This window comes from Castor canadensis, chromosome 10, assembly GCF_047511655.1.
Source record: "Castor canadensis chromosome 10, mCasCan1.hap1v2, whole genome shotgun sequence".
Classification (NCBI taxonomy): domain Eukaryota; kingdom Metazoa; phylum Chordata; class Mammalia; order Rodentia; family Castoridae; genus Castor; species Castor canadensis.
The window spans coordinates 2,395,854-2,420,952 of NC_133395.1; the positions used below are offsets into that span (position 1 = coordinate 2,395,854).

The 25,099-nt window shown below is 42.8% G+C and overlaps 1 protein-coding gene across 3 annotated transcripts in view; it reads left to right on the forward strand.

Moving 5' to 3' along the window:
• Window positions 1-3,455: 3,455 nt before the first annotated feature.
• Ankrd10 (ankyrin repeat domain 10) overlaps window positions 3,456-25,099 on the forward strand; it is a 30,242-nt gene continuing 8,598 nt past the window's right edge. The window contains exons 1-5 of one of the 3 annotated variants that reach the window (XM_074042983.1): window positions 3,456-3,805; window positions 5,496-5,648; window positions 9,838-9,929; window positions 14,802-14,963; window positions 20,509-20,744. In XM_074042983.1, the coding sequence (XP_073899084.1) occupies window positions 3,590-3,805; window positions 5,496-5,648; window positions 9,838-9,929; window positions 14,802-14,963; window positions 20,509-20,744 (859 nt within the window). In that variant the 5' untranslated portion in view covers window positions 3,456-3,589. The remainder of the gene's footprint in view (window positions 3,806-5,495; window positions 5,649-9,837; window positions 9,930-14,801; window positions 14,964-20,508; window positions 20,745-25,099) is intronic. The other 2 variants (XM_074042984.1, XM_074042985.1) reach the window with 2 other exon arrangements.

Consider the following 25,099-nt stretch of genomic DNA (forward strand, 5'->3'; position numbering starts at 1 on the left):
TAGAGCACTTGCTGAGTCCTTTTGTTTTTAATTTTTTCAGATAGAGTCTTGGGCTAACTTTCCTGGCCTCAAACTGTGGTCCTCCTACCTCTGCCTCCCAAGTAGCTGGGGCCACAAGCATACATCACCACCTCGGACCCAAAATTCTAGAATCTTTATGTTCTTTATAATGGAGCTCTCTGGCTTATAGCCCGGTCCCCTTTCAGCTGATTTGAATTCCATGGCTTCTAGGGATACAGTAATGGTGAAGAGAAAGAAGTAGACAGGCCCAAGGGTTACAGAGTTCCCCTCCAGAGCAGAGAGGGGTGGCCAGCAAGGCCAAGTCTCCCTCCATACTTAGAGGCAGCAGAACAGCAAGCTGGCAGGCTTCTAAGTAGCAAAGGTCTGCAGATACAGACTCGGAGTCTCGCACTCCTCATCAGGCAAGGTCTTGGGGAGTGGTGCTGAGGAGTCTCGCACTCCTCATCAGGCAAGGTCTTGGGGAGTGGTGCTGAGGAGTCTCGCACTCCTCATCAGGCAAGGTGTGCTCTACCACTGAGCTACACCTCCAAAGCAAGCAAGATTTTTTTTTTTTCGGTACTGGAGTTTGAACTGAGGGCCTTGTGCTTGCTAGGCAGGCACTGCCACTTGAGCCACTCTGCCAATGTCTTTTTGTGTGTGTTGCGTGTTGGGTATTTTTGAGATAGGATCTCTAAAACTCTTTGCCTGGGCTGATTTTGAACTGCAATCCTCCTGATCTGTGCTTCCTGAATAGCTAGGATTACAGGTGTGACCCACAGCACCCAGCCAAGATCTTTTTATTTTTTTTTTTTTGAATGATTTTTTTCGTGATTGAAAGTAATATTTTTTGTCCAGTTTTTACACTGTTTCATTTGAGGGTAACAGGAAACAAAGCATGTGCTGCCTGAAAAAGAAGGAAGCTTCTGCTGTCACAAGGAAAATGCTTGAGGGACAAGGGACAGTGGGAGTTCCCTAGCCCTGAGCTAAACAGGTGGGTACCAGGCCAGGAGGGGCATTCTGTGACAAAATCACACCCTGACCATCTTGGAAACAGAAACATTTTTGCCATGTGGTGTTTCAGGCACCTCCCTTGGCATCTGTGGTCAGACCACCATCTTTTCCATTTGGTCTGGCTGAAGTGGACACCCTACCCCCAGGGCCAAGCCACAAGTCCCATTGGGTGCTCCCCACTGCCAAGAGTCATTACTCTCTCCCTTTTATTGGCGCAACAACAAAACCCTTCACTGGTTACCACCACTTCTTGAAATTTACAAACAGTCCCTTTGTACACTTGGTCTGGAATATAATCTGAGGTCTGCCTTCTTCTCCAGCCCCATCCACCTTGGGACACACACTTGGGATAGAGCAGCACTCAGAGATAGCCCAGCAGTGGGGGTCTCACACCTGGACTTTGCAGTGACTGAGGCCTGCCCCACCAAGTGACTCTTCACACAATCAGTCAGGAATGCCTCACCAGGCAAGATTTTTTTTGGGGGGGGGTGCTGGGGTGCTTTGCTGGAAGAATGCAATTCCAATTTTAAAGACTGGGCCTTTTGTTTGTTTTTCTTTTTATAAGAGTTGGGCAAAACCTGGGTGACCAACCAGTTGGTACGCTGGCATTTGAAAGACGCATTACATCCTCTCCCCAGTCTCCATGAGGCACGTCTTGGGGACCCATCTATCTCTGCACATCTATAGAAATAGGTACATAGTCCAAAGAGTCATAAGAAACAAGGAAGTAATCTAACTGAGGACATACTCTAAGCATCCCATTGTTGTGGATATCATATTTGCTAGGCCTGAATACTCTTTTTTATTTTTTTGGTGGTACTGGGGTTTGAACTCAGTGCCTCATGCTTGCTAGGTAGGCGCTCTACCACTTGAGCCACTCTGCCAGTCCCCGAATACGCTTATCAAAAAAAGCAAAGTGTAACATGGACTGGAAAGTAGGTGTGGATACGGTTCTAAGCCCAGCAAGTCCTTAGACCATCTGCCTCAGGCTCACAATTCCCAGAAGCAGGGAAGAGAAGAGCAAGCCCTCTATCTTGTTGGAAGGGAATGGGAGGCATATTTAATGTCTTTTTGCAAAATGGGATTCCTTTTTCCTAAGAAGGAAGTCATTATCAGAGGATAGATCTTAAAAAGAGATGAAAACATGGCATCTGCAGAGAAAAATGTGTTATTCTACCAGAAACCAAGCTTGAAATGAACTTAGCTTATTTCTGTCTTTTTTTACCAGAACAAAAACGTATGATTGAACCACAAAAGTATTCTTTTTTTTTTTGCCTCACCTAATGGATTGTGAACTTGAGAGAAGGCTGTCTCCTTCATATTTCCCGTTCATTCGTCACCGCTCACTAAATTGAAAATGTGCCCTTTTCCTACTCCCTATGCCTAGAGCACTTCTAAATGTGTTTCACCATCAACTGTGATCTACGTGTACACCACAAGTTAACAATTTCCCTTTGTTAACACGCCAGGTTTCTTGCTTTATTGACTAATGCTTCAACATGCTTTCTCATGCAGACAAGCTGGTTACCGACTTGAAGGTGAGTTTCTTCATGCAGATCTCATAAAAGGAAAAGTGAAAGCGATGTGCACAAGAAAATCTACACGCAAATGAAAATGTATGCCTAGAAATACTGTAAGAAGTGTACATGACATCAGTGGTTATTCCTACGTAGTGAGATTATGACTTTCATAATCAGGAAAAGTTACTTAGTTGCGCTTACATGAGGGCCTGGGTTTGAGCCCCAGCATCTCAAAAGAAGAAAAAAAAACCCTCAACCAACCAAAAAGGCCTTTTACTGTGCACCTATCTGGCCTTGTGACTCATGTTTTAAAGTTGCAGAAGCGCGGACCTGACGTTCCTCGCCCGCTGCTGGGTTTCCAGGCAGCGATCCCAATTAAAACACGCAACCCAGTAACCGGCCCCGCCCTTGACGGTTTCGGGATTTTAATGAGGAGCCGGGCCCCGCAGGCGCCCAATAAACATTAATTGGAGGAACTCAGTGCGGCCGCAGATGCTGGCCCCAGGGCCCGGGACCACGCGGACACCTGCGACCAGACCCCTGCGTTGCCGTGGGAAGGGCTCCGTGTGCTCGGCCGCGCTGCAAGGGCTCAAGAGGCCATGGCAGCCTGGGGCTGTGACCCATGCCGGGAAGCTGCAGGCCCCGCCCCCAGCATCGACATCTCAGACGACAGGAGCAGCCAAGTCCCGCCCCACAGCCACAGACCACGCCCCACCCAAGCGCAGGTCCCAATCCCAGCCCTCGGCAGTTGCTCGCATCCTTCTCCAATCACAGCCGCCTCAGGCGTCCGCTGCTAGGCCCCGCCCCCGAGCATAAGCCCCGCCCCCAGCCCGGCCGCCCCAGGCGTCAGTCACCGTCCCGGCCGCCTCGGGCTCCAACTCCAGTCAGGCCCCGCCCCTCCCCGCCCAGGCCCCGCCCCCGGTGCGCGCTCCGCTGGGCAGCGGATGGGACGCGACAGCCGCGGCGCTGCTCCCTTTCCTTTGTGCTCGGGCGGCGGCCTCGCGAACCCTCGCCGGCCCTCTCGCCCCGCCAGCCCCCGCGCCCTCCAGTGACGGATCATGGCGGCGGCGGCGGCCGCGGCAGGCGCGGGCGTGGAGGCGGGCTTCTCCAGCGAAGAGCTGCTGTCGCTCCGCTTCCCGCTGCACCGCGCCTGCCGCGACGGGGACCTGGCCGCGCTCTGCTCGCTGCTGCCGCAGACGCCGCCCGCCCACCTGGCCGCTGAGGACTCCTTCTACGGCTGGACGCCCGTGCACTGGGCCGCACACTTCGGCAAGGTGGGCGCGGGCGCTTTAAGGCGCCATCTTCCGCAGCTCTCCCGTGGGGGCTCCCAGAGGGCTGGGGCGCGGGGCGCGCCGGGAGAGCGAGGCGGAAGCGGGGTCTGCGGCGCCGGCGCCCCGAGGGGCCCAGGGCGCATGTGCGGCGCGCGCCGGGCGGCTCCCGTTTCAAAGGCGGCGGGACGCGGCTCGCCGGCCCCTGGCGAGCGCCGTGGCGGGGCCGGCGCCGGGTGACTTCGCTGTGACGCGCGGGGTCCGCGCGCTCTTTTGTTTATGGCCGGGGAAGGCGCGCGGTCTGCGCCGTCCTCGCAGGCGTGGCCCCGCGCTTCCCGGTGACCTCGGAGCGTCGGGGCCGCGGGCCCCTGCGGTCAGGGGGACGGCGCCTCCCGCTCGGGACTCATCGGGCCCTTTACCGTCCACCCGATGGCGTTTTAGGAAGACGGCTTTGCATCCGCGGGGCCGCCGCCTCTTCTAAGGCGGCGCCGTTGGTTCTGCCCCGGCCCGGTGCCTGGCGGGCGCCCCGCGGGGAGGCGTTTCCACGGGCACGTCACCGCGATTTCAAAACCGGCGTCGGTGTAGAGCGCCGGTCCCCAGTTCAAGCCCCAGTACTGTTAACAGAACAGAAAACGCTTTTTAAAAAGTCTGCTCCGAGCCCACTGCGGGGACTCCGTTGTTTGCAGCTGGTTTGACGGTAACCGGTATAAACTTGGACGCAGAGGGGCCTTCGGAAGCCGGTTCCCACCCGTGAGGACCCGGGGCGCCCCACCGTTGCCCTCCTTGGGGTAGGTTTCAGGCTCGCGTTCTCAGACTGCCAGGGGTACCCGTTAGCTAACGTTAGGAGGCTTATCTCCTGGGGGACCAGCCTTTGTTTAAATCCCCAGTTACACCTTGCATTTGCAAGGTGACAGATGTTAAAACACCTGAATTCCAAGCCCAGTTCCTTAAATTGACCCCATACATAGCAGGCTTCAGTCCAGAAGACTCTCAATTCCTGTTTCTCAGGGTTTCCATCTTTGCTCATTTTTACTGGGTTTGACACCTGTTCGTGTTGATGCTCAGTAATAACGGCACGCCTCATCAGCTTTCACTCCGTTTCAAGTTTGTTGAAGACAGACCATGTCTTAAATCTGTGTGTCCTAACTGTCGTACTTCAGCCAACAGAAGAGTATTTATTGAAGTGATCTGTCTTTTGCAAGTTTAGACCTCAGTTGCTCAGAGAGGAGAAGTAAAGGAAACTTGGAATGCTGTTTGTTCTTCTAGTGAGGTCTGTCTGTCCTTTTGAACAAGAGAAGTGCTTGCAGCCAAGCATTGTCTTCACTGACTGCATTCTGGTTGGTGAAAGGGGCAGTCCAGGATCTGAGAACACCTAAGTGGGTCTAAAAATTCCGGGACACAGGTAGGCGCTTGTTAAAGGTTGAATGCAATGGACTCTCAGAAACTTGCTTAGTATTGAGGTCTGGCCATAGCACGGCAGTTGTCATTTAGTCACTTCTGTTTCTCTACCTTTTTTAAGACTAGTGACGGGAAATGTTCAAATGCCTTTTAAAGTTTGCATGATATTGGGAAGGAAGTACTTATTCTCTTAAAAAATTGGTACTGCTCCTTGTCACCATTACGGAGTTGAGGTTGTTGGGGGGTATTCAGTAGTATGCTGACATGTGCACGTTTCGTCCCCCTCCTGTGTTCAAAGTTGGAGTGCTTAATCCAGTTGGTGAGAGCGGGAGCCGCGCTGAACATCTCCACTACCCGCTATGCCCAGACCCCCGCCCACATTGCTGCTTTTGGAGGACACCCTCAGTGCCTGGTCTGGCTGATTCAAGCTGGGGCCAACATTAACAAACCGGTAAGGGTACTATGCCTTGGCTTTGCTTTTGTTTTGTTTTTCCCAGCTGTTATTACTCATAGGATTGTTTTAAATTGAGCCCTTAATTAGAGTTTGATATATTTACCTGAGGCTAACTGGGATTTGTTCCTTCAGTTAATTTGGATAATAGGCTCTTTCCAGAGGCATGTGTTTTGTCTATAGAGCGCTTTCACCTGTTATGTGACTCACTGAGATCTGCTGCTGAGATCTGGTGACTTGCCCAAGGTCACAGCTGGTAATTGAAGGTGACTGGCCTCGAGCCCAGGCTTCTTGGCTGGGTTTCTGCAGCTGCCTTAACTTCACTTAACAGATACTGTAAAAACACATCTGGGCTAGCAAAGGGATGGCCAGAGTCATGTGCTGCAGGGTGAGCTCACGTTGCTTCAGACACAAGTTGAAGATGATGACTGCATACAGAAAAGTCCCTTCATGTCATTTACTGAGTGGGAACAGTAAATGACCTGAGGACTTCTTACTTAAGACAAAGTACACAGACGAGTGTAAGTGTGCTGGGTTTTTCATGGTGTGTTTTAAATATCTTTCCACCTAAGTGAAACCCACACACGAATGTTTATATTACTGGCCACTGGGTAGAGAAGCATGCAGAATATGGTCTGAATTGGAGCAGCCCATACTCAGCCTTCTGCCTGAAGAGTGGATCCGCCCTTGGACTTACGCCACAACTCTGGTAGCTATTCTTTATGCCTTTGTTTTTCTTTTCCTGTTTTTACATATTTTTCTACTAATAGTTATCAAGATCCTGTTGTGTGCAAAGGAACTCTACTTCCTCCCTTTTGCTGTTTTTTGTTGGTCCTGGGGTTTGAACTTGGCCTTGTGCTTGCTAGGCAGGTGCTCTACCACTTCAGCCACACCCCCAGGCTCTTGCTTTTGTCTCTTTCCTAAGGGACAACCCATAGTCCCTCTCCTGAAGATGGCTCAGCTACCTACCTGAAAGAAAAGTGGTTGAGGAAAGGTGTTTTGCTATGGTTTGAAACAAGGGAAGTGGGAAAGGGGTGCAGAACCTCTCCTTGAGAGACATGTGGGAAGAAATACTGAGGGGAGGTCTGGGGTTTTAGGCTGATGTCTCTGAAGAAGGGACAGCAACTTGCTGGGTTTTCTTTTTTGGGTGTGGGGGTAGTGGGGTTTGAACTCAGGACCTCACACTTGTTAGGTGGTCTACCACTTGAGCCACTCCACCAGCCCTATTTCCGTGTTGGGTGTATTTGAAATAGGGTCTCACAAACTATTTTCCCAGGCTGGCTTCAAACTGAGATCCTCTTGAGTAGCTAGCATTACAGGCATGAGCCACCGGTGCCTGACTAGGGGCAGCTTTTATGCTTACCACACTCACACACACCTGTAGGTGTTTGTGTTTCTCTATTTTGAACTTTGATTCGTATGAATCATGTCCTTGCTATCCACCGTGTTGAGCTCTGTGGGTTTGAGTCCAGGTTCTGGTGATTCTGCTGACTTGTTGCTCCAGCCTTGAACAAATCACTTAACTGTGGTTTCATCTCTATCAATAAAATATGGATAATTCCATGAGTGTTAGTAAGTATTAAAATGCAGTATTAAAATGTTCTGTATGTTAACTTTCTGTAAATTGTTACATAGCATCTAATTTAGAGAGGTCTAAAACTGTTTTTCACGCTTTGTTAAACGTAGAAACCAACATCTTAGAGCAGCTCGGTGTTGTCAACAGTTGGTTAGAATGTGGGCTACAGTATACCATGTGTTGTCCAGTGGCTGCCTCTGAGTAGCACCAGTTTCTGCACTCTGCTCCCCAGGGCAGATCCCCAAGTCTTTCTCTGCTGCCTTCCATGTACTCAGATACTCACCCGTTAAACAGACCTGGGTCCTCACGTGTGTACCCAAGGTTTTGGGGTGCCCTTATTAACCATCCTGGAATTTATTCCAAAAGGGCCTTAGGTTGCCATGGTCTCCAATATTTGGAGCTAAGTTCTGGATCTCAGGTACTAGCTTTCTTTTTAATTGTATATAGATCTTCATCTTTTCTGACGGGCACTTGGTGGCCCTTGAGGTCACGGTAGCCCTCTGGCAGTGTCCAGCACACTGCTCATCATGAAGTAAAAATTTTTCTCATTTCCTACCTTAAGGCAGCTCAGTATTGTCAGGTCCATGTTTGTCTCATTCTTTGCTGTTTGTGTGTGTTTAGTTTTAGAATCTGCCATAACGTTTTTTCTGTTAACCTTTGGCATGTTAACTGCTGATGGTTTGACGTTCATTTTCCTTGAGGTTTGTAGAGACTCCTTGGCCATCTGTCAGGTGAACTGTGAGATGACAGAAGTTCTGTGCTGTTTGCAGACTCCTTGTTGCAGGCTTCCCTCAAGAGAAAATGAAGCTAGCTTTCATTTTTAATGCCCATATGCACCAGACTTGCCAAATATTTGTAGGCCACCTGTAGTTTCCACTATCTGAACTAGAAATCAGCTCTTTCTTATTTAGATGTCAGTGTGGCTAGGATTGACTAAAGTGGTAGAGTGCCTGCCCAGCTAGCTGAAGGCCCTGAGTTCAAAACCCCAGTACAGAAGAAGAAGAAGGAAAAAAAACAAGGCACTCTGCCTATCTGCTAATACCTCTCCTTGCTTGCTTTCTCTGAGTTTGCACGGTGCTAGAATCTTACTGCAAACTGTCGGCTACCTTGGAGATGTGGTAGGTCTAAATGGAAACTTGTGCACTCTTCACATGGTGATTTTCCTCTTAGGATCTTCTCCAGCCTGAAGATTCCTTCCAGCAGTGTTTGCTCTGCCCTCAAAGCTTGCTGTCCTTATATAATACAAAGCAGGTCTGCTTTTTCTCCATTAATATTTCCACCATCTTTCTGAAGTAGTGTATTGAATGCTGAGCTTTTCTTTTTTGTCCTAAGGTTGGCTTTTAGAATTTTTTTCTCCTTGGTAATACGTTGCAAAACCTTGTCTCCATCTCAGTTGCAGTTTTCCTGGCAGTGTTTCTGAGAGATTTTATTTTTCCTTACTGTGGACCACTTCTCTTTCCTCCCTCCTCTGTGGGAAGATAGTTGGATGTTTTTAAACATGCAAGTTCATTAGTAACTAGATAGTTCTTGAATAGCCACATGGTTAGCTGTTTCTCTTTCTTCAGAAATGGGTTTTTTTTTTTTCCTTTGTGAGTTAATGTGCGCTGGGGAGGAGCGTAGATAGTTATTGAATTTATGAATGAACTGTTTTCTCAGTGTTGTGCACCTGTGCAAAATTGCCTGATTCCTGCTTTTGCTCTTTATCCCTTCCCATGTAATAAGTGTGTACTGCCAACTGAACCGCCACTATTGTCCCAGTTCTGTCCTCAGGGTGTCTTAGACAAAGTCTAAAGTTAATGTTTCTGACAGAAATGACCCATCCTTGCCAGCTCATATCTTTGATTACATTTACTGTTTATCTCTTACTGACCTTACAGCCTAGGAACTTTGTATTTCAGAGGGTATTTTGGTTTGGGTTTTTTTTTTTTCCTTTATTCATACAGTATAAACAAATCCATCTTTATTTGAATGACTTGCATTACACTCCAAAGTGTTTGCCTGAGTCTGCTCACTTGTCTCTTTTGCCCCTCCATACTTCCTCCACTGTCTGCTAAAGCAAAGGTCTTGCCCTGTCTGAACCTTGTGTTATGCTCTTGCTTCTTCCTCAAACTATCTTGCTTAAAATATGTTTTCAATTCAGAAAGACGCAGGTGGCTTGGGGTTAGCATTGTAGCAGCTGTGGAGGAATATAGGCAGATTAGAAGTTAGCTTTTATGTGCTGTTTATCAGCCTAGATTGCTGTTTTAATGTGAATTTTTTAACTTGTCATGGGATAATTATTTTGGGTTTATATGTAACACATTTGTGCTGTGATTCAGGATAAACAATTTGTAAATCACCATTTATGGCATTCATGCAGTCACTACAGGAGAGGCCCCAAGGTTTTTGGTTATTGACCTATAGCTAAATATTTTGTAGTATCTCCCTACCACCATGTGCTCCTGACTTTTATCTTCCCTTCTGGATATATTTATCTGTGTTCTGCTTCAATTTTTGTTGCTCATCACATTGTTTTATTTCAGAGATGAATGAGAAGACCTTCTGGTCTGTGATAATTATTCTGCTTTACAATGGGAAAGGTCTTGTTAGAAATGAGTGTCTGTTGTGTTTTAGGACTGTGAGGGGGAAACTCCCATTCACAAGGCAGCCCGCTCAGGGAGCCTCGAGTGCATCACTGCCCTGGTGGCCAACGGGGCTCACGCTGAGTAAGTATCTTCAATTATTCCTCCCAACTAGAGATGTAGTCAAGGCGTTGTATTGAAAGGAAACATTTAGAGCAAACACATTTGTTTTTAAAGTTAGTGGTACAATTTTGCCTTGTGGATCAGTTGGTGTTAGTAAGGAAAATTATGTGGTTTAAGTTGACCACTAGCAGAATGAGGCTTAATTTCACAATAGCCTCAGAATTCTTGTTATGAGAGAGTATTATTAGTATGGAAAGAACAGTCAGCTGATTAGATTTGGAACTTGACATCAGTGACTTTGCCACTAGTTAGTTGTGTCATTGTGGCAGGTCTTCACACTTTTCTTTGCTATGTTTTAGTTTGAAAACAAGGGACATGGATTGGAATAAAATCTCTGCAGGCCTGTCTTGCTCAAAACAGTCTTGAGGACAGTAAGCACCTCTAAGTCCTGATATCCCCATATTAGAAAGTGTGAGGGTGTTATACCTTGAGCTCCTTATAGAATGGGACGGTGTGCGTTAAAGACTGAACACCTGTACTTGATGATTTCAACATCAGTTTTTGATGCTGATGGAATTTTAGAGTATCCTTGTTTTAGTCCTGTGTGCATCAGCTAGATAAATCTTATGTTTTAAATGAAGTTAGAAATGTGATCTTATATGTAAATCATTAGCTAGTTACGACATTGTACATTTATTTCAGTGTTAAATTCATTTGTTGTAACTTTCTCAAAGATTTATATTATAAAAATTTTTCTTCTGCAGTTCACAGCATTAACAAAATGGATGCGGTTTTTCATCATTAAATGTTGAGTGTAAGCTAAAGAGCTTAATAACCAAAATAACTGATATCAGCTTTTTAAATTTTACCTTAAGTGTTACAAATTAATTTATAGAAAGTAATTAGAAATCACATTATTCTAATTGGAAATGTACAAATTTAGACTCGGGGAGAAGTAAGACCCACAAACTAATTCAGTTTAACCCTTTGGTTTCCATTTCGTTGTTTGACTCTGTATTGCAGTCAGTTTTGAACTAGATTCTACACAGCAAAACCACATAGGTTAAATCATATAGGCATGTCTGTGTACCAGAGGCTGTGATTAGTCTCTTTGATTTCATCATTATGGGCAAGGTTTACAGTTAGTTTGGACTTGGATCCTTTACTTACATAGTGAGTTAGTGTTATAAATATGGCCTGAATTAATTAGTGATTGCAGGACTTCATGTGTAGTTATGACATAGGGAATGTAAGAAGTTGATAATGTGACTATGTATTATACAATTTTAAAACGTGCTTTAAAGTAAAATTGTAGATGGAATTTTATTAGTTGTGCTTAGATTAAAAACTCTGTTCTTTAACAAGCTTTGATTATAAAATACAGAGTCATATATAACATAATTTATTAAACTGCCTAATTACCATTTATGGAAATAATAATTAAAATTTGACCTTTTTAACAACTTACTTTCTGAACAATATTCTAATTGGTCTAAACATTTTATTGCATAGGTGTTAGTTTTATTCATTTTAATGGGTAGCTTAATCCTTTAAGCCAATAAATATCACTATGTCCTTTTTTTAAAGTAGGTGTCTTTTAAAATATGAGCATCTTTTATTTACAATTCTGTCCTTGGTTACAGGACCCTCAAGTGTCTCTTTTCCACCAGGTGTGGCTGAGCATGGCCTCGCGTGCCAGTCTGTTCCCCATCTCAGTACAGGAGCCACCCCCTCGAGACCCTGCATTATGGTGACTGCCCTGGACTGAGCTTTCACTGTTTTTTTCTTTAGAAGAATCATTCAGCCTCTAAGCTACCTAGCCAAAAGCAATTCTTAAAATTTTAAATCTTTGGCCTGGGATAGAACACAAGTAATCTGATTTATTGCTGTTGTGTATGTGGTTACTTAGTCTTAACATCTAGGTGACATGTCAGTTTTTGCCAGTGAGCTAAGTTGAAAATTGCTTTGTGGGATCTGTTCTGCACATACTTTACCCCATGTAGTCTGCCAACAGTAACCGTTTGAATCCTCCCCCTGCCCCCCACCCCCCATGGTACTTAGGTCTGTTTTATTTCCTGTACTGCTGCTCATATGGTCAAGTGTAGTCCTAGCAAATAATAGACCTTATTTTTATTTATTTACATTTTTGGTAAAGATCAAAGGCATAGAATTAATTTACTTAAATTATTTTTTTCCCTAGTTCAGGATGGGCCAAATTGTTAATTCTTCATTTTATATTTTATAACATTCAGGAGATAATATAAAATTTTCCTTCTGTGAGTAGATTTAAAAGGTGCCTCATACTACTATTTTAAATTATTGATTTTGCTCTTAATTCCTAATCTTACTTTTTATAAGAAAGTGGCCAAAGTCTGGAATTGTGCTTCCTTTGGTCATCAAGTAGGGAATGAGGGCAAGTGCACTAAGTGTCCATGGCTAGAACGGATTGTTACATCACTTACTTGTTAATGTAGGTTGCAACTGTAAGATAACGCATTTCAGCTGCTGTGCATCGTAGTAAATATTCTAGCATCACACGTGAGTATGTTAATGGACTTTTGTTTTCTTCTCTTAATTTAAATCTTGAGTTTTGGTGCCAAGTTATCTTTTCCATGTAAGCTTGTGTGTCTGGCTTGTGGATGGATGGTCATTAATACTTGCCATTATTTACATCAAAAATTTAAAATACACGGGATCAAATCTTAGTTCTGTGACCAGACTGCTTGTTTGTATACCTTAAAGCACCTAGACCTGTGTCTAAGATTTGAAATTGTGGTGATTCTTAGTCCTTACCTGAGAGGGTTCCATTGTAGCCCATGTTTGTGCTTGCTTCACTCTGAGCTTTTGATTAGAAGGACATGTCCCAACAATGGACAGTGTTGCCTTGTTTTTCTTTTGGATGATAGAATAAGTAACAGCATGAGGTTAAGTTAATGTGAGTTTGGAGAAAGATTAAAGTATTTGCTGATTATCTGCTGATAATTTAGATTTCACTACAGACATTTAATTGTTAACATAGATTTAGGGCCTTGAATTAGCTTTACTTTTAGCACTTGACTACTTAATTTGTTTTTATTTTCTTGAGAAAGTGTAGAATTTCCCATATCAACCAAATGTTAAGTAGCTTTGCTTTATTCCTTTGGATAGAAATAAAGGGATTTCCTAGATGTGTGTGAAACCAGAATCACTTGCACTATAGGCACATTGGCTCCTGTCTAATTGCATATGGTGTGGATGCTAGTCTCCTCCCTCTGTGGAGAAGGCTTCTTTCGAAGTTCTTGTTCTGTGGTTCCAGATCAGGTGGGCTACCTTTCATTGACATAGTTTCTTAAACCAGAAGAGCTTCACTGTGACCACTGGACAGCTGGAGAAGGAGATGTAGTCTGAGATAAGCTGAGTCAGTGACTCACTCTAGAACAAGCTTTCTTGCTTAAGAAAACAGGCACAGTTGTCTGTAATAATGGAACTCCAAAATGTGATAACAACCAAGCCACTGAGCTTTTACAAATTCTTAGTTAAAATGGAATGGTTTGGTTTTGATGGCCTTTTATGAGCAGCTTATTTGCTTGTCACAGAGCCCTGCCTGGAAACAAAATTTTCACCAGGGCAAATAACACATGATGAGTGTACTTAGTATCATTAGTGTCAGAAATTGACTTGCAGCTTTGGTTATGGGCAGAAATGTAACCCCGGTTTACTGTCGTAGCCACGCATTTTTGGAATCTGTGGCTTTTGTACATTGTTTACTTATTTACTCTTCAGTTACAGGATTTATTAGGATTACCACTCAGAGTTAGTATTCTGATGTTACAAGTGCTCTGAATTCTGGTCATCCTCACATCCTGGTACTTGTTCCCTTGTCTGATTGTCACTCCTGCAGACTTGTCTGGTCTTGCTACTTCTGCTCCTTCTGTCTTCTTACGGGGGCTACAGGAAGGCCTCCTGAGACAGCTGCTTTCAGTTCTGCCCACTAGGCGGAGCAGACGTCATCTGACAGTTTGCTCTGGAGCTGCTGACAAACTTAGCTTCGAATTTTGATCATTTTTTGTAACAGCTTGAATCATACATAGATTTCAACACTTCCTTAAGTACTGCTTTTATATAAAGATAGTGCAAATCTTTAGGTAAAATCTTTAGATCCCTGTATTTCTCCTTTGCTAAATTACAGTGCAAGCAAGCCAACTATTTCATCAAATTCCTTGGATGATGTTCTTATACTTTAATGTATGCAAACATAATTATGGTTCAATTATAACCTAAAACTGTTCTCAGTAAATGCTGAACTTGAAATGAAAACTTGGCACCAAATTTATGAGGTCGAAACTTTTTTAAAAAATTGTTTTTTCTGTTGTTAACTGGAGTATATTTGGATACCAAAGGGTTAAAAGTACACATGTATTTGTTTTGCTCAAGTAATTTCAGATGTTTGCTAATGTTTTGTCTGTACAAATGGACATTTAGTAATGCTTTAATCTATCTTTAATGATTCCATTTATTTGCTTATTTCCATCTAGGAATAGTTACTAATGTATTTGCGATACAGCATACCAAATTTTAAAGTAACCAGAATCGTGAGTTGATGGTTTTTAGTCCATACTGTTAATCTTTTGTTGAAATGATTGACATCTTTAAATTGGCTTCATGCTAAAGTTACAAGAGGTAACTTAAAGGCGTGCTGTAGAGCATTCGCTCGTGGTCAGGGTGGTCACCTGTCAGCAGCTTAGCTCCGTGACTGCTTCTGCACCTCATGTGTTTATATGTATTTTTAATCCAATTGTTGCCTGCAAATGTGATCCCTTATTACTTAAGTTTCCTGTGTATAAACCATTGCCCGTTTTAAGTCACACAGAAGATTCTGAACCTGTAAAATCTACACATGTCAATGTTTTACAGCTACGTAATTCGAATTGACTTGATTTTTTCAAGTAATCCTAGAAAGGGGAGCATTCGTATAGAAACTGCTGACACTGCCACAGGTGCCTCTCCGAAACCTTACGGTTGTGGCATTGAATGCTCAGTATGGCTTCCTTTCTGCACACAAGGCTTACTGTTGAGGTATTTGTTGCGGTGATTGGTTTTAATGCTAATCTAGGAGTTCAGAAATAGAGTCTAGATTTGCATGCTTTGCTTACCCTAATTTATGATACCTACCTTTATTTGTAAACTAACAATAGCTAAATCGAGATCAGAGTTTTAACAGAAATATTATTTATATAAAAACTGTGCTTATTCTATTGTCACATGGCATTAATAAAACAATTCTGAAGGTGATAGGACACCTCAGATTCTAAAAATTGTATTCCAGATATTTCCCGATCTGTGATTTTCTTAAATTAAATGGCTTCTTTCTATTCTGGTGTGTGGCAATGTAAGTGGAAAATCTTAGTTACTCTCGGTATGGAGTTTATTCTAAGGTTCCTTGGGAGGAATTCCTAGTTGTAATAAAATTTAAATACTGGATTCAGAATATCCTTACAGAACGTACCAGTGTTTGTGTTTTAACTTGAGTACAGTTGACACCAGCTTGGTTCATTTTTGCCAGTCGCTTGACAGAATAGATTGTAGCGAAGGTTGTTTGTTCTTCCCGTGTACTAGTATTCTGATTCTGGCACAGGCAAAGACACTGCTAGGAAGTGGTGGGGGGAAATTGGGTGTCCTTCCCGGGACTACTTTTTAGTCTTGTTGACGGTTCCAGGAGCTGGGATTGACAGATAGGAACAACTGACATGATTTCCATAAGAAATTGCAGCAAATTTATTACCAGTGTAAAAGTCTGAGTCTGCCAACTGCCTTCTAAACAAAATCAATTTTTAAAACTTAAATGAAATTAGAACCAATTTGAACACCAAGTTGGCTGTTCTCTCATTTCTTGAAATCTCTGTCCGTTTTCAAAAATTTAAATGAATGTTAGGGTGGACTGACAAGGGCTTTCATGTGATTTCCCAGTACACTCCTTGGTTGTCAGATACGGACGGAGAGAAACTGTAGATCACTCACAAGTCTGCGCCCAAGTGTGTTACACTGAAGTGTACATGTTCTAAGGATGCAGTCTAAAAAGTACAGTATCCACAGTTTCATCTCTATCGTAGTTTCCATTCAAATTATAGCTTATGAGGACACTTTTAACAATTTCTCCCTATAGTTTAAATTCCCCACAGTCCACAACAGCTTTGTCCTTACCAGTAGCTCACTGGAGGTTAATAGGAATGTAGTCACATAGCACATCGGTGAGTGTTCACGGAACGCAGGCCAAAGGTAGACTGTTAACAAGTGCTGGACCTGAGTAGAACAGCATGGAGCCTGTAAGTCAGCCGTCTCAGTCAGGTGCCTCTTTCCCATGCAACTTTAGATTTAACACCTTCTTAGAGAGTGAAGTCTTAATAAATTTGATGCATTTTAACCAGGGTAACTTTTTCACCTATTAAAACACCAAAATTCAACCTGGCCACAGCGACTCCACAGTCACTCGTAATTCTAGCTACTCAAGGGGTCGAGATCAGGAGGATGGTGGTTCGAAGCCAGTCTGGGCAAATAGTTTGTCAGACCCTATCTCAAAAAATACCCAACCAAAAGAGGGCTGAAGGAGTGGTTCACTTAGAGGCAGGTAGAGCACCTGCCTAGCAAGCGTGAGGCCCAGAGTTCAAACCCTGGTGCTACAAAAAAAGTTTAGTTTAGCAAATATGAAAACAGTTTAGAGACTTAAGTCTCTTTTACTGAAAATCAGTGTTTTGAGAGCTAATGGTGCATAAGCCATGACCAGGGCTCTATCCCTAGCACTGTAAAAAAAAAAGAAAAGTATTTTGAGAACTATTTATTTTAGTGATTCTGATTTTAATTTGGAAGCCCACATAATTTTCAGCCACTCTGATACATTTGAAATGAAATAGTCTGAGGCGCTCAGAATCTGCTGTAGTCCTCACTTGTATACTGACCCTTGCCTGCGTGACACTGAGGCTCTAGAGCAAGTAGGCGTGGGGCTGCAGTGCTCTGCTCAACCCCTGATAATTTTCTTGATTTTTAACATTTTGTGACAGATTTGGCTGCTGTCAAAAAGGTTTTGTTGTTTGAATTGTGAATTGAATAGTGCATGGAATTACTAGGAAGGCTCCTTACAGTAAGTCCATCGTTAAGAGTAGAGAGAAGTAGATCAAGTAGACTTAACAGCTACAGAATACTCCATGTTCTCATCAGCAGTTCATGGAACTTTCTCCAAAGTAGATGATCTCTTCAGACATAAAGCAGTCTTAACAAATACAAGAAAGGGGAAATGATTTCCCATATTTTATCAGACTGCAATAGAGTAAAACTAGAAATCAGTACTGAGAGAAACCAGAAAATATCCAAACATATGGAGACTGAGCAGTCACTCTTGAATGATTAGTGGGTCACTGAAGAAGTAAGTGGAGAAATCAAAAAATTCCTAGAATCAAACAAAAATGAAGGCACAACTTACAGAACCTTGGGACACAGGAAGGGAAGTGCTGAGAGAAAAGGTCAATGCCTGTGGGTGCCTTCATTTAACACTTCCATGAGGCACCCCACACTCTTAGAAAAATAAGAACAAATCAAACACAAATGCAGATGGAAAGAATAAAAAGATCAGGGCAGAAATTAACAAAAAGGAAACTAAACAATATAAAGAATCATTGAAACAAAAAGTGGGGGTATCAGTTTGGTTAAGTGTTAGTTGACACATTTAGGCCACTTCCTGACTTTTTTGTGGCCTATAAGCTAAGAATGGTTTTTACTGTTTAGATGATGGTTGAACAGAAATCAGAAGAGTGGCAGTATTGTGTAACACATAAAATTATATGATACTCAGATTTCAGTGTCCACAAAGTCTTACAGAACATAGCCACACTCAGAGGTTATTTATCTCATGATAAAATGCTGGCATGAATATTTATCTCATGATAAATAACCTCATGAGGCTCCCCAGGTAAGAAAACTAAGAACAAATCAAACAAACACAAAAGCAGATGGAAAGAATAATAAAGATAAGGGGAGAAATTAATGAAAAGGAGACTAAACAAACAATACAAAAAGTCATTGAAACAAAAAGTGGGTCATCAGCTTGGTTCCTGATGTATTTCCTTTGTGGCCCCTTACAGAAGAATTGCTGGCTCTAGATCAGGTGTCCTGAGGATGGATTTGGGCCAGTTCCTGCGATGTGCACCACATGTAGAAAGCTGCGTGTGGAGGTTTTTAACTTGAGCATAGGAGAGTAAGGGTGGCCAGCAGGAATAGAGTGTGCAGGCTGTGAGAGGAGGTGGGCAGGAGAGGAAGTGGTAGGAGGACATCTGGGGACAGGAAAGTTAAACCATTACTTTGTGCCCTCAGTCCTTAGAAACATGAAACGCCATATAGTTGCAATCTCCTGTTACTAGGAGCAGAGAAAGGGTATTGTGTGTTTCTATTTCTGATAATACCATGCAGGTAGTATCACTTACACATTGAGCAGAATTACTGTCATCACTAGTTCTTTCACAGTCAGTGTATAGCCCAGATTCTGATGTCTAGAATTTTTTTTTTAATCTCCCTTTCATGTTTAACTTCTGGTCCCCTAAAATTAAGCAGAAACTGCCAGGAGAAGCTCAGTTTTATTTCTAGTTGCTGTGACTGCTCCCTTGCTCTGTATGTGAGGACACACAGCAGAAGTTGGTTGTCATCCTTCTTTTGACTCTTCTAAGTTTAGAAGATAATGCCTCAGACTCAGGAGTCTGGCGTAAGTTCAGTGATGTTCCAGTGTTGACTGCTTTTGTTGGGCAGTCAGGTGTGGCAGGGCCCAACCAGTGTTGTCTGGGTGCAGCAGACCTGCTCCAGGCCCTATACTCCTTGGTGGTCCCATACCGCCATGCTCTTCACATGTCTTATTGTACGTGCCATTCTTTGATCCCCTCATGAATACTCTGTACTGTCCTTATAGTAAATGGTCACTTCTTGTTTCTGTGTTCTTTGACTTTGGAGAGCAATACCCACTTCTACAGAAAAGAACTTTGTTTATATTCTCAGTCCATATCTTTTCGAATTTTAAAGAGATTTTAAATTTTCATACAGCAGCTTGTTTCTTGGCTGAGTAGACCTGTCTAGACCATCTTCACTCTGGTATCCTGTGAAATGAAAGTCATCCTGCTCTGATATTAAGCAGTGGACTTTGTTTTGGATATGTACAGTTAGATTTTACTTCATATATCAAAATTAAAATGCTGGAATGAATGTTACTGGAATGCTTAGCAAGTAAAAATGTTTTAGTTTCTATTAGTCCTGACATAGTTACTTTTTTATTTACAAGAAAATTTTATCAATTTTTGAAATTCTTGAGTCCTATCTCTAGCTCATTAAATTGGACTCAGACCTTTCTTCCAAATGTTACCTTTCTTTATCTTGTGTTTTAAAAGTATACACACTTAGTGAGGTTCCAGAAACTCAGTTTTTTTCATTTCTGAGGCTAGAGCTTTAGCTTGTGGTCACTGCAAATATGAGTACAAGCTGTGGTTATCCTTGTAAGTTAAGAACCATTCTTTGACCCTACACCTATAGTTTTTACTCTCAAATTGCCTTTCCCCCCCCCCTTAACAGTAACCCTAAGAAGCCACAAGCATCAGGGTTTAGATTGGTTTTCTGTGTTGTACAAAGTGAGGCGTTCACTTTATCACATCTTGGTTGGGCCTGTAGCATGGCTGGCTGAGTAGGTGTGGAAGCTGTCCCTTGCCTGCAGTTACTAGTGTTTGCTTTTCTGCAGGTTTAGTACACAAAGCAGGTGTACTCTTGTCTTCAAAGGGACTTTAATGCAGAGTTGCTTTGTTGCCTTGATTTTAATTGAGTTGCCTCGTGTTTACAAGTTCCATTTTATTCAGAACTTTCAATTCCACCAGAAGACATAAAACCTTCAGTTTGTAGTTATCAGCTAAGTTTCTTTTGAGTGAAGGACTCAGCCTGGTGGATGAGTTCTTAAAGCAATGTTATAGGCTTTTCAAAGGAAACATCCACTCACATGCAGCGGAATGCCAACATGGAGTAATCCTGTAAGTTCTCCTAAGCAAGCCCTGAAGTACCAAGATAAAGTTGAGCTTTTTCGGATGTTGAGTCTGGTGGAACTCATATTAACATCAGAGGATCCTTCTGAACTTCCACTTACAGCGCCACATGTCAGCATAAAGCCTGACGTTTGTCTCTAGGAAGCCGCTTCTTACCAATGCCATGGACAATGTAGTACATTCTGTGTGTTACGATTCTACTCAAGCTAAAGGAGGGATCTTAAAGTTAAGTGCATTCACTTTTAGTCTGAAGTTAACATAAGTTTATATTCTTCAGACTAACATAAAACATGATTTTGAGAAGTTAAGTTGGAAGATGCCTTTTGAAAGTAATAGTGTATTGATTTTTTAAAATTAATATCTCCCAAGTCTTGCTTAGAAATCACATATGTATAAGAAAAGTTATTAGCAGAGCTAGAGTAGTTTACTACCTCCTTAATGAAGACTTGATGTAAATTTGTTGAATTTCTCGTACCACCTTCAGATAGATAGTTAGTTCAGCAGGAGCAGAGACCAGGTTCAAATGCCAATGGGATGTAATTCAGTGTTTTTGTGTTGTGCAGCCTAAGAAATGCCAGTGGCCTGACAGCAGCAGACATTGCACAAACCCAGGGTTTCCAAGAGTGTACCCAGTTTCTCTTGAGCATCCAGAGTCATCACCTGAGTGGTTTCTATCATAATGGCGCCTTGAGTGGGTGTCAAGAGAACCTATTTCCCAGTCGAATTAGTGTGGGAACAAATCGAAAGCGATGTTTGGAAGACTCGGAATCCTTGGGAGTGAAGAAAGCTAGGACTGGAGGTGAGACCTTGGGGGGTGGCAACGAGCAGGGCTCTTCCCTTAACAATCTCTTTTCATGGCCGGGCGCACCTTCATATCAGGATGCACCTTGTGTCGGATGGTGGCAAGTGTCCTGTATTGCCACTGAAGATGGCATGAGCAGCTCATGAAGGGGTGTCCTTGTGACATTGTGGAGTGCTCAAATACAAGTGTACCTACAGCTTGTGAGTGCTCACACTCACATTCCTCCATGAATTAGTAAGTTTGCTGTGTTTGTTTAGAATGTAACTATTAAAAGAAATCTGCCATCAAGCCTAATTTTTTTTTTTTTGTTAATTTCTTCCAAATGTTCTTGAGCTTATAAAAATTGTCAGTGACCAGGCAGTAAAACATCTTTTCATATTGGGGAGGGCAGCTGTTCCTGGTACCGTCACCACTGGCATGAGGATGTGACCTCATCTGGCCTCTGTGCCTTCTGTGGTGATGCAAGTTTATTAATTTGAAGTGGAGGAGTTCAGGTAAGTTACTTTGGTTACATACTTAAAGTATTATTCTCCCCTTTAAAAAAAAAAAAACTTTATTTTTACTTTTTAGTATATATTAGTTGTCCAAAATAATGGGTTTGCACTGTGACATGAGCATTTACACACACTCATCATATTCATCTCCCAGCTGCCCTCCCCTGTTCCTCCTCTCCTCTCATCTTGATCCCTTCTTCTTCCCTAATAGGCTCCTCTATTTCAGGGTGACCTATGGGTTTTTGTTTTTTTTTTTTTAATTTTCCCTTTGTTAAAGGCAGCTTTAGAATTTTGCTTAGCCACAGTCACTGGCCATTCTGTTATTTGGGAAAGTCTGCCTTTCACGGGAGAGAACTGCCTGTGTCCACATATTAAAATGCCTTAACCAGAGGTAGATGTCTGGCCATGGCAGGAGAGAAGTGAGTGTGAGGTAATCCATTGAAATGATGAACTCAGAACCCAGGTGAGACTTGCTGAGGTTGATCACAGGTCCAGTGCTTTGGTGTTCAAAAAATCAACTGTAGCGATGCAGGAGGACACTGAACTAATGTCCGTCTGGGTGGAGGCAGCATCTCCTCTTTGCTGTGCTGTGCCTCGTTTACCATAACTGGAGTGTATCCAACAGAACAGTAGTTCAGCAAAATCAAGAGTTTTGTAAGTCCATAGGCCTAATAATTTCTAGAAGGGTGCTGTGAAAATCATGAGCATTACATGAAGTGAGGTCGTTTCAAAATGGCGATTCTTTGTCCTCTGAGAACAGAGTCTAATGCTGTAGAACCCTCCTGCTTCCGCCGTCAGGACTACATGTGTGCACCACCATGCCTGGCCCTCTAAGTGGTGATTCTTAACGGTGAAGTGTTCAGCATTGCTACTTGTACCATGTTCCACTGTAGTTTTTAGACATATTTTAAAGCCTCTTGAAACCATTTACAGTTTAAAATCTCTGCGGCTTTGTTTAATGCCTGGCTAACAGTGAGATGGTAGTAAGTACTGGTGTGATTATACACTCATGGGTCAGTTGTGTAGCCCTTGTATTAGCTTGTAGTTTAAGAGCCCTTTAAAAGTGCTTTGTGCTTTGTTTTCCCTTGTTACCCTTAAATTCTATTTTGTGTTTTGAAAAAGATGTCAATATTCTAATTAGACTCAGAAATACAGACCAAGGTAGTTTTTAAAACTAGTCTCAGTGTTTTTAATGTTATCAAGTTGCCAATTTCTTACTGCTTGACTTTCCTGAAAGTGTTTCTTTATATTTCCTAAACCTGCTGCTGCACAGATTCTGCTGGAGTCAAGCTGGTCTTCAGAGGGTAGCTCGGTTTGCATCTTTCCCAAACTGCACATCGTGGTGCTCAGCCTAAAAAAAGTGTGCTGACTGAAACAAGTGTGACTGGAGCCCAGTGTGTTTGCTTACATTACCTTTCATCACGACAGGGTCTGTTTGAGCCACAGTGCACATGACTTCAAAACGTTTAGTGTCTCTTCTTTGTCTGTTCACTGTGATGTCATTACAAACATAAAGCTGCTTCATGTTCAGTGCTTTGTGTAGCTGAGAGTCCCTGGATGTAATCTGCATGTCACTCATGCATTTAAGCACAGATAGGCATGTCCAGCCCTTGCACCTTTGCCACTGTCACAGTCTGCGTGTGAAATGTGGCGCATTGGGACAAACATGGGTATTCTAAGTGGAGTGGCTCTTGTTTGAATAGATACATAATTATTTCCATTCTTTGACTTGTTTGCATTTTCTGGCATTTTGTTTTGATTTACTTTTTTTTTTGCTATATCTGAATTACTCACTTTGTTACAATTTTTTAATTCTAATGACAGTAAAAATAAAGGTAATACTCATTGAGCCATGCACATAAAATACTTTTAAAAATAAATTCACATATACAAATATTTAGAAAAGTTGAGGCTGCCCCTTTTTTCACTTTGTTGGAGAAACTTTTTTTTTTTTTTTACAAGCCCGTGTGGTATCTTGGCTGTATGAGGATACATAGCTTGGACCTCATTAATTAGACGATGTTTTTAGTGTACAGCTTGTACTCATTAAAGCAGCATTTCAGAAACTTCTGGGTAAGCCAGCTCTTAAAGGAGTATTCTTAAAAATGTATTCTTTCTCTCCTGTTTTTTTAACTTGGGATCATGAATCTGAAAGTTACCCACTCAGAAGGTAGCATCTCTGCTTTCATAAAGTACTTTCAAGTAGTGTCAGTTCGAGCAGTTTTTCCTTGGAAAGGACATTGACATAAAATATCTTCATAGCAATGACTAGGTCTCTGCATTGAATATAAACTGATCTCTGGAAGCAAGTTATACTACAAAATTTATACTTTAAAATGACTTTCATAATGACAGTTCAAGTCAGTATCAAAATGTAGCTTGATCAGAAAACAGACATAATAGATATGAACATAGAACTAAGGAGTGAGAGAAAGTCTGAAGTTCCTTGAGCAGTTGGTTTTCGTGGCATTTTGGGGTGATTTCCCCACGATGGGGTTTGTTCATGTGAGGCCCTGCAAGTAAGCTTGCATGTGTTTTTGTGTTTGTATGTGTTCTGTTCATCAGCCATTTGCTCAAGATAGTATGATGATGAACTTGAGAACAAGAGCTGCACCTGCTCCATCAGAGCCGTGTGGCTTTGTTCCTGTTCTGGTTAATCTTCAGGAACAACTCAGCATGCTGTCTACATAATCTTACCAGGAGCTTTTCATGCCATGACTGGGAGAACCGCTGCCGGGAGAAGTGCACTATGGTGACAAGTACAAGTCACCTCAGACAAGTGCAATTGAGCTCTAATCAGTGTATTTTGGCTTCAGTCTCAGGCATACTGTGTCAGTGTTTTATATGCCAACATCCTCTAGGAAAAACATTACCATGCTTTGAACTTAAAATTCATGCACTCTTTCCTTGGGTAAAGGATTTCCATTTTGAGGTTCTTAATTGCCCTTGTTGAGTACACATAAAAATGAGGAGTAGTGGCTGGTTATGGTGGTCTGTGTCTGCAATCCCAGTTACTCCAGAGACAAAGGTAGGATCATGGTTTGAGACCAATCTAGGGAATGTTAGTGCAAGACCCTATCTGATGAAGCAAACTGGGTGTGGTGGCAAACATCTGTGGTCCCAGCTCTGTAGGCAGAGGTAGGCAGGTCTCAGTTCGAGGCCAGCCTGTGCAAAATTAGCTTGAGATCCTATCTGAGAAAAACAAGCTAAAGGACTTGGGGGCACGGTTCAGGTGGTAAGAGCACTTGCTCAGCAAGTTTGAGGCCCTGAGTTCAATCCCCAGTACCACAGAGATGGGGGGGTAGAAGGGGGAGATGGTGACCAACAGGCTTGGTAAATAATAGATGTCCACTAATTGACTCAACTTGAGATTTGAAAAATAAAATGCCTCCCAGCATGAATTTCTAATTTAGTTTCTTAAAATTCAGTTGCATATGTAACACTTTTACTTCTGATTTCCTTCATGGTCTTAAATTTGCAGTGAACATCTGTTTGTATTTGTTTTTAAAAATTTAGCCAGAGTGGCAGAATAGGCTTCTTGATCCCTACAGACCTCAGTTCTCACACACTTAGCATTCTGTGTGTATCTCACAGTGGCCTCATGTCCTCACTGCTCATGGACACTTTGTGAACAGTCTATCTCATGCTTACCTCTGTGCTATTTGAACCATTCTCAGCTCCCCTAAGCCCCACAGAAGGTCTGCCTTGTAGTAGAAGAGCCTTCATTTGGGCCGCCTGTGCTACTTTTCAACAGGATCTTTCTAAGAAAAAGTAGACATTGAACCAGGTGTGGTACAGGCCTATAAGTAACCCCGGCACTCGGGAGGTGGAGGCAGCAGGGGTATATATACCAAGACC